This window comes from Engraulis encrasicolus, chromosome 3 (assembly GCF_034702125.1).
Source record: "Engraulis encrasicolus isolate BLACKSEA-1 chromosome 3, IST_EnEncr_1.0, whole genome shotgun sequence".
Lineage (NCBI taxonomy): Eukaryota > Metazoa > Chordata > Actinopteri > Clupeiformes > Engraulidae > Engraulis > Engraulis encrasicolus.
The window spans coordinates 5,663,944-5,673,943 of NC_085859.1; the positions used below are offsets into that span (position 1 = coordinate 5,663,944).

Consider the following 10,000-nt stretch of genomic DNA (forward strand, 5'->3'; position numbering starts at 1 on the left):
CAAAGACAAAGCAAAGAACCTTGGTGTGACCCTAGATCCATTTTTTAAAATGGAGAAACAAATTAACATGGTCGTAAAATCCAGTTTTTATCAACTAAGGTTTTTATCCAAGGCTAAACCTTTTTTATCTTTTAAAAATTTTGAAAATGTTATCCATGCCTTTGTCACGTCCCGTCTAGACTACTGCAACACCCGACATAAGCTCAGCCTCCCTTACCCGGCTACAACTTGTGCAAAATGCAGCAGCACGTCTTCTGACCAAGACACGGAGGCGTGAACATATCACACCTGTACTCGCTGCCCTCCACTGGCTCCCCGTACGACACAGGATACATTTTAAGATTCTTTTATTTGTTTTTAAAGCCCTACACGGTCTGGCACTCCCCTACCTAGCTGATTTTTTTTACTTTACAGAGCCACTCCAGGGCCATCAGGTCAGCCAACAAAATGTGTCTTGTGGTGCCCCGCTCCAGACTTAAAAGTAGAGGGGACCGGGCCTTTGCAGTTGTTGGCCCAAAACTGTGGAACGAGCTCCCTATTCACATCCGCCTAGCTCCCTCCTTAGCTGTTTTTAAAACGGATCTTAAGACCCATTTTTATGCCCAAGTTTTTACTTCCCCTTGATATATTCTTGTCTTTTAAATCTCATCTGGGCCCTATTGACTTACTGATTTGTTTATTTATTTATTTATTGTTTTAATCCCACCTTCTTCTTCTTTTTTTAACCCTCTTATTTATTGACACTCTTGTGTGATGTTCATTCATTTATAGGCCTATAGGCCTATTTGTTCTTACTGATACTGACTTCAGTATTTCTTTTATTTATTTATTTTTTTCAGTCATATCGTATCCACTAATGCCTGTGTTTGTTGTGTGTTTTATGGATGTCTCCACGTCTTTTGTCAATTGTTGCTTTATGTTGTTTCAAGTCTTTTTACTTAGGCCCTTCTGTTAGCACTTTGGTCAGCTGCTTGTGTTGTTTTAAAAGTGCATTACAAATAAACTTTGACTTGACTTGACTTGTGTGTGTGTGTGTGTGTGTGTGTGTGTGTGTGTGTGTGTGTGTGTGTGTGTGTGTGTGTGTGTGTGTGTGTGTGTGTGTGTGTGTGTGTGTGTGTGTGTGTGTGTGTACCTGTGCAGTGTTGTTGTAACCTGCGTATCTCTGCGTGAAGGCCCTTGAGTGTGTTGGCGTGTGTGTGTGTGTGTGTGTGTGTGTGTGTGTGTGTGTGTGTGTGTGTGTGTACCTGTACAGTGTTGCTGTAGCTTGCGTATCTCTGCGTGTAGGCCCTTGAGTGTGTATGTGTGTGTGTGTGTGTGTGTGTGTGTGTGTGTGTGTGTGTGTGTGTGTGTGTGTGTGTGTGTGTGTGTGTGTGTGTGTGTACCTGTACAGTGTTGCTGTAGCCTGCGTATCTCTGCGTGAAGGCCTTTGAGTGTGTTGGCATGTGTGTGTGTGTGTGTGTGTGTGTGTGTGTGTGTGTGTGTGTGTGTGTGTGTGTGTGTGTGTGTGTGTGTACCTGTGCAGTGTTGCTGTAACCTGCGTATCTCTGCGTGAAGGCCTTTGAGTGTGTTGGTGTGTGTGTGTGTGTGTGTGTGTGTGTGTGTGTGTGTGTGTGTGTGTGTGTGTGTGTGTGTGTGTGTGTGTGTGTGTGTGTGTGTGTGTGTATCTGTGTGTGTACAGATGGTGTAACTTCAATCTGCTCATTACCGTGCCGTGCCGCGGCAGCGCACCGTGATCATTACACCCTGTGGCCATTCGGAATGCGGGGGGCAGTATAGCACTGCTTTTGCAGAGCAGCGTCTGCCTGTGCTTGTACGTCTGTCTGTGCTCCCGTGATTGTCCATCCCCCAGTTTTAGTAGTAGTAGAAATACAGTCAGCAAATTGCATGTTTTATTTAGCATTTGATAGGGCATTTGATAATAACACAAGTGTGAGCCCTAAACAAGACCACCATGTGAATTTAAACTCGACTTTTTTTCTGTCTTGCATTCACCGTCTCCCAATCCGTCCCTAACTTATTTCGGCACTATTCAAGCCAGGAACGGGTATCCTCAGGATACAGAGTTTGCATACCTACTACAATTTGAACCGGTAAAGACAATTAAAACCGAGTCAATCAGACAGGAACACCATTGTAATTAAGTGTGTCCCGTGACGCCAGCATGAGAGAGATCGAATTTTAAATTTGGCGACGACATTCTGTCTTCAAAACTGGCATCGGCCGCTTCCAATTTAGGACCATAGGCCTATTCAACCGTTTCCACAACCTCACTGATCACAGTTGCTTCATCTCTAATGCCAGGGCTAAGAATAACGAAAATAGCAAAACAGAGTAGGCTAATAAACCGTAATGGAGAGCATGAGGGGACATGAAATCAAGCGGCGGAGTTCGGACCATTTTGAGTGGACCGATGTCGCTTGCTTTGTGTAGCCCTATCAAGCAAGCCTGTCTGTCTCATTTGTGCGATGAGCACACAAACACAAATTGAACCACTCGTATAGTGTGAGTCAAACAGACATGAACAACATTGTAGCCTAATGAAGTAGTGCCCAGTCATGTCAGCATGAGAGAGGTGATTTTACATTTGGCGACGACATTCCGTCTTTAAAACTGGCGCATGCCGCTTCCCCTATTGCAGGCTATTACCTGATCTACACTGTCGTTACCACAAAAAACAAGGTAGCACAACTTAATACTATTACTAGCCTATATATCTGGTAGCCTAAATAGTAGGTTGAAGACGGGGGTATTATTGTTTTTTTTTTGCGAAGCAGAGTAATCTGCTTCAGTGTAGCTCATTGTATGTTGATCCCTCCCTCAGTTTTAGGCTACAAGTGGAAAGAGTCAATTGCGCGTTGCACGTAACATTGGGTATTTGATAATAACACAAGCGTGATCCCTAAACAAGACCGCCAGTCGACGGTGTTTTGTTTTCATTATTCTGTCCTGCATTCACCGTCTCAATTCCGCTCCTAACTTATAGGCTAAGTGATGTCTGTTAATTATTTCTGCACTACCTATTCAAGTCAGGAACGGATATCCTCAGGATAGCCTACGGACTAATAGGTTGAAGACGTTTTTTTTGTATTGGTGCTTGTGAACATTTCATCCTTTCAATGCGCTGTTGTGCGCGATCGACGGGATTCCGGTTAACTGGGGATGTGATGCACACATGACAAGACATCTGTTACACCAGGTGTGGCTAATCATCTGTGATTAGGACTGCAAATTCAGTTGCTTCGGTGGAGATGCGAACCAACAGTATGACTGGGGAACTATGACTCCAACGGAGGCTGGATAACCTGTCGCGCCACGACATGTCACAAAAGGCTGTGCAGTCCCTGCTGTAACCCACCCCTCCCCCACAGACAAACATTCATGTTCTGAAAAGTTCAACACGTTCTGAAAATTTTAGCCGCTTTGCATTAAGTTTTCGAGCAGACACTTGTCCACGGTGACGCAACATCGAAAGAGAAACGCAGAGACTGTTCACAAATAACTGAATAAAGATTTCATTAAAAAAAACCACAGCATTTCTATGAAAATGTGCTGGGTGACCACACTGCCTATGCCTATCCAGATGCACGTATAGCAACAATGAGAAAGAGAGGGAGAGACGGAGAGAGAGAGCGATTAGCGCGTATCTGTGTGTGTGTGTGTGTGTGTGTGTGTGTGTGTGTCTGTGTCTGTGTCGGGGAACATTTGAAGTGAAAAAACCACCCTCCCCCACTTCAGCATCAGATGTTGGTGGTCTACAAGTCAATCCTTGTTTACCCGACTATCTTGTAGCCCAGTCATGAAGTTCATAAAGCCATCGGTAGCCTATAGGCCAAGATATCCAAAATCCCTCCGCAAATTTCTGCATTGCCTGAGTTCATAGGCTAAAACAACTTTATTTAGGCCTGACTTATTTAGCTTACTTTATTAGCCTTATTTAGGCCTATTATCGTATTTAGGCTTTAACGTGGGCCTATTTTACAAAATATCGAAAGAAGGAAAAGACACGACAGACAAGTTGAGGCTTACTGATCGTAGCCTATTACAGCAAACCGAACATGCGCTTTATGAACAGACTAGCCTGAGGGCAAACATCTTCTTGGCACTATTGAGATAACCAGGCCATGCCAGGAATTCAACTACCTGGGCACACACTAAAATACTGACAAACTACAATTACTTGGATCTTCAGTGGGTTTCGTGGGTCCGGGGGGGATGGGTGGTGATGGCACGCTTGATGTATTTTTCCCCACCCCATGCATGCACGCGGACACACAGGGTCGGGAGGGACATTCACCCAATGAATGACTGAGTGCAGCTAAATATGCCTGTTGCATATCGTAGCCTAATTATTCACACATCACTTCAAGTCACAAATTAGTAGTCTCTTGCAGTTGACCTATGCCAAATTAACGTCCTCCCTGTAAGGCTGCACTAATTCAAACAGGTAGAGGAGTCGGCTTAGCCTATAGCCAAAGTCTATAAAATGTAGCCTATTTTTTGTAATTTCCAATTATCTAGGCTATGTTTACGATAATGATTTGTTGCGCTACGACGGTGCTCAAGACAAGTTGGAACATAGTCATCTCAAGTGCTCATCTGGTAGGCCTATTCAACAAGACGAGTCAATTGGAATTAGGTCTTGCGAAGAGTGGAAAGAGTTTCGTTACAGGCTACGTCGCGTGTGTGTGTGGGCGAGAGAGGGAGAGAGAGAATTTTATTTTATTTTATTTGTTTTATTTTGATCCTGCTTTAAGTCAATGGGCGAGAGGGACGGATGAAACGGGTGTTTCATTCGTCCCGACAGTGTCTACTGACACTTAAATCCCCTTTGCCTGTAAACCTGACAACTTTGACTTTTCATACTTTCGGATATGTTAAAGTTTTCGAGTAAATCGCAGTGTTTCATTCGTCCCGTGTTTCATTAGTCCCTGCTCTCCCCTACTGCCTAAACTGCAACAGTTTAAATGCGTCCTCTCCAAACAGTGTGTGTGTGTGTGTGTGTGTGTGTGTGTGTGTGTGTGTGTGTGTGTGTGTGTGTGTGTGTGTGTGGGCGAGAGAGGGAGAGAGAGAGAGCGAGGGAGAGAGGCGCTTAATTCCCCGCAGAAAGAGCAAGGCGATGTCTCCAAATATTAGACAAATGCATCTTATTTTAGTTAAGTAGACATCAGGGATGTATTTTGCTTAATAGCAACGCCGACCTGATTGGTTCATATTGCTCTGAATAGCCACAGAAGGCTAGGCTATATTTTAATGGTTTTACGCGCGCGAGGTCATCTAACTGTGGTCACTTATGAGAGGAAAACTATAGCACGTTGGCAAACATTAAAGTCAGTTTAAGCCATGCATATGATGAACCAGTTTTCTTGTTTGAAAAAAACACACTTCCCGGTGCGCAGGGTGCATGCATTTCTGACTGACCCAGATGAAATCGCATGAGGAACTCCATGATTATGAGATGACATTGCATATATTTCCCAGCATATATTTCCCCTCTCTCTCTCTCTCCAAACCCAGTTGTACTTGGACTCACTTTTAACACCGCTGGCCTACCCAGGTGAATCGCAGCACACATTGTTTGCAGTGAGCCGTGCCGTGTGCGAGTGCTGTGTAACTTCACCCCTAGTTTAACCTAGACTAGCGAGTGCAGTGTTGTAATTCTAAATCACGTGGAATAAGTGCAGCGATTACCTGCGTAGCCTACTTAATTATGGAAGTGAGTGTCATTTGGACTGCCTATGGAATCAAGCCTACTGTCACCAAGCTCTTCCTGTCTCCCCAGCCTCGCAATGGATGGACACCTGGCCACCGCTCCTCCGCCTCCTTCGGAACTGATGACTGTGGGGGGGATCTCCAAGGAAATGGACATGGGACTGGGTTTGGAATTTCGGACTTGTATAGATTTGGGGTGCCCCGGGACTCTTTTAGATTTCTGTTAGTTAATAAATATTATTTTAAAACTCAATATTTGTGTCTTGGCGTATTTGTGGTGTACAGTATACTCTCCAGGGTATTTGGTAACAAGGAGAGGTGTCGCTGGAAAAATGCGCACTTTCTCACTTAATTTGAGCACGAAAACAGCAATATCAGTCGCTTGCTAATTTTTGCCAATGTGACAACATTAAATTCATTAGGGAAGTGTAGGTTAGGTTATCGCCCCAGCTGTTGGCGATGTGAGATAAATAGCCAACACTTACACGCTCAAACGAAGCGCTGTTAGGTTACTGCGGTGAGGTGTAGGCCTATTGCACTCTCAGTAATTTTTACCAAATGAAAAAAGTATCCACATCCAGAAAACAAGTCTGAAGTTGCAATATCTTGCGATGCGAGAATCGGTATGGCTTCTGGCTACACTCAGTTTACATTTTGTCAGAGCTTGCACATTAATGGCAATTCATCCGATCATCGTTTTTTAAAAAAAAAGAGAGAGAGAGAGAGAGAGAGAGAGAGAGAGAGAGAGAGAGAGAGAGAGAGAGAGAGAGACTACCACGTGGTAAAGCGTATAGCAAGCGCTCCCAAGTGCCACCCGGCGGTTGTTTGGGTACACTGCAGCTAGGCCCGGTACGTACCGAGGTGGATGACGTGGCATTACCTCGGTAAAGGGTGTGCATTGTAGGGGGACCGACTGTAACCTGCGTATCTCTGCGTGAAGGCCTTTGAGTGTGTTGGCATGTGTGTGTGTGTGTTGGCATGTGTGTGTGTGTGTGTGTGTGTGTGTGTGTGTGTGTGTGTGTGTGTGTGTACCTGTGGAGTGTTGTTGTAGCCTGCGTATCTCTGCGTGAAGGCACTTGAGTGTGTGTGTGTGTGTGTGTGTGTGTGTGTGTGTGTGTGTGTGTGTTGGCATGTGTGTGTGTGTGTGTGTGTACCTGTGCAGTGTTGCTGTAGCCTGCGTATCTCTGCGTGAAGGCCCTTGAGTGTGTTGGCATGTGTGTGTGTGTGTGTGTGTGTGTGTGTGTGTGTGTGTGTGTGTGTGTGTGTGTGTGTGTGTGTGTGTGTGTACCTGTGCAGTGTTGCTGTAGCCTGCGTATCTCTGCGTGAAGGCCTTTGAGTGTGTTGGCGTGTGTGTGTGTGTGTGTGTGTGTACCTGAGCAGTGTTGCTGATGCTTGCTTGCGGATCTCTGCTGCGTGTTGGCCCTTGAGTGTGTTGGCATGTGTGTGTGTGTGTGTGTGTGTGTGTGTGTGTGTGTGTGTGTGTGTGTGTGTGTGTGTGTGTGTGTGTGTGTACCTGTGCAGTGTTGCTGTAGGCGTCGTATCTCTGCGTGAAGGCCCTTGAGTGTGTTGGCGTGTGTGTGTGTGTGTGTGTGTGTGTGTGTGTGTGTGTGTGTGTGTGTGTGTGTGTGTGTGTGTGTGTACCTGTGCAGTGTTGTTGTAACCTGCGTATCTCTGCGTGAAGGCCCTTGAGTGTGTTGCCGTGTGTGTGTGTGTGTGTGTGTGTGTGTACCTGTGCAGTGTTGCTGTAGGCGTCGTATCTCTGCGTGCAGGCCCTTGAGTGTGTGTGTGTGTGTGTGTGTGTGTGTGTGTGTGTGTGTGTGTGTGTGTGTGTGTACCTGTGCAGTGTTGCTGTAACCTGCGTATCTCTGCGTGCAGGCCCTTGAGTGTGTGTGTGTGTGTGTGTGTGTGTACCTGTACAGTGTTGCTGTAGCCTGCGTATCTCTGCGTGAAGGCCCTTGAGTGTGTGTGTGTGTGTGTGTGTGTGTGTGTGTGTGTGTGTACCTGTGCAGTGTTGCTGTAGCCTGCGTATCTCTGCGTGCAGGCCCTTGAGTGTGTTGGCGTGTGTGTGTGTGAGTGTGTGTGTACCTGTGCAGTGTTGCTGTAGGCGTCGTATCTCTGCGTGCAGGCCCTTGAGTGTGTTGGCGTGGTCCTGTTGTAGGAACAGCAGATTCTTCTGAGCGCTGTGCAGCTGGTTCTCCAGCGTTACACTCACCGACGCCATGGCTCTCTCTCACACACACACACACGCACTCACACACACACGCTTACATATGCCCTCTCACACACACACACACACCCCTGCAAAGACAGACAGTGTAAAATGTTAATGTAATATTGCTTGTGTTGGGTACATCAACTCTTTTGCACACACCCCAAAGTTTTAACTTCACTAAGGATAGACCGATATAACGGCCGAGCCGATATATTTGCCGAAATGTGCGTTTTTTAAGTGTATCGGTATCGGGCGAGACACGTGTGGTTTTGGCCGATACGCAATATTTATTATTTTATGTTACCGTATTCTGTTTTTTTTAAAGCACCAAGACACTTTATTTTTGTATTACTTGATTTTTAGACACTACTTGATTGTTAGAGTGGGTGTTTAAATGTTACACATTCTACCTCAATTTGATAATGTTAAATAAATGTTTATTTTTAACTTGAGACCTGGAATATTTGTCATTTTTCAAAGTTTTTTTTTTACCCATATCGGCCTCAAATATCGGGTATCGTTAATCGGATATCGGCCAAGGGTGATGGAAAAAAAAATCTCTATCGCATCGGCCATTAAAAAACCCATATCGGTCGACCACCAAACTTCACTGTCACCAAAATGGTAATGACCAAGTCTTAGGGCTTCCGCACACCGGCTCCGACAAAGTGCTGAGCAGTGCTCAGCTAAAATTCTATTCCATTGTTTTCAATAGAACCACGCACACTGGCGCCGATGTCCGTGGACATTGGCCGATGTCGGATAGCAATTAGAGACAAGCCACCCATTGACTATCAATGCAATGTTCGTGTGAAATTTGGTTTGGGGGTCCGAATTATGTCGGAAGCGAAAGTGCGCTGCACTTTGTCGGAGCCGGTGTACGGAAGCCCTAAATCTCCCACTTAACTCTTTTGCGTAGACCCCTACGTTATAACTTTGGCACTTGCCACAAGATGCAAGGGTCAATTATTACTGTAAAAAGGCAGTATAGCAATTTGACCTGTGGGAATACATCTACTGATGCAATCTGGACACATCGTCAGTGATGTTCCTGGTATCATTGGGGGGTTTCGGGTCTTTCAACATCATACCCCCCGTCAACCAGGCGACCCAACTGGGGGTGATCAGGCCCCAGCTTGTGTTCAGATGGCGCGCTAGCTACCACGACTCCATGGTTCTCCTCTCTTGAGCCACAGCCATCTTGAGGCTCTCTCTGCCGCTTCGGTGGTATTGCGGATGGCTCTCCTCTTATGCAGTCCGACGATGCCTAAATGCCCTAATGCACTGGCCAAGGACCGGGCAGCAAAGCCTCTGCATCCTACCTCGACTGGTAGGCACTTCGCCCTCCAACCTGACTGCTGGCACTCACTGACCAGCCCTGCGTACTTGGAGAGCTTCCTCTCAAAAGCTTCTTCCAGGCGGTCTTCCCACGGGACTGTAAGTTCCAGCAACACAACCTGCTTGGTGGACTCTGACACAAGGACGATGTCAGGGCGGAGGGTGGTGACTGCAATGTTGCTGGGGAACCTCAGCTGTTTCTCAAGGTCCACCAGAAGCTGCCAGTCTTTTGCTGAGGTCAGTATGCCTGTTGGTGCCTTGTTTGCTGGGGTAACCTGCTCTCCAGCCTTGACAAAGGTGATGTTGTTCTTGGGGGTACGCTGCTGTTTTGCCCATACCAGTCCTGTGCTGATAGCTTCGGCTATAGTCTTCAGGACTTGATCATGCCTCCAGCGGTAACGCCCTTCACCTAGTGCTGTTGTACAGCAACTAAGGACATGTTCCAAGGTGCCTCTCTTGGAACATAGTGAAACCTCTTTGTCAATAAACTGTCAATAAACTGCCCTTTTGTTTCAGTTGATGCTATACTTCATCCTCTGAACATGGTGAAGAGAAAGACGTTCATTGAGACGTCCACTGCCTTTCTTTAGCACATTTCATAACTAGCCAAATCTTCAACTCTCGAAATAAATTCAGACTAGAACCCCTTATGACCAAATAATACAGATACATAACATATCATGTGATACTTCTGGTGTGGTTTTTAGATATAAAATTGGTGGTTGCGTTGTGACGTCGCAA

At 45.9% G+C, this 10,000-nt stretch overlaps 1 protein-coding gene across 1 annotated transcript in view; it reads right to left on the reverse strand.

The window, feature by feature from the left end:
• Window positions 1-10,000, reverse strand: part of ccdc92 (coiled-coil domain containing 92) — a 34,733-nt gene that overhangs the window by 16,091 nt on the left and 8,642 nt on the right. Inside the window, exon 3 of the mRNA XM_063194278.1 lies at window positions 7,795-8,007. Coding sequence (XP_063050348.1) covers window positions 7,795-7,930 — 136 coding nt within the window. The 5' untranslated portion in view covers window positions 7,931-8,007. The remainder of the gene's footprint in view (window positions 1-7,794; window positions 8,008-10,000) is intronic.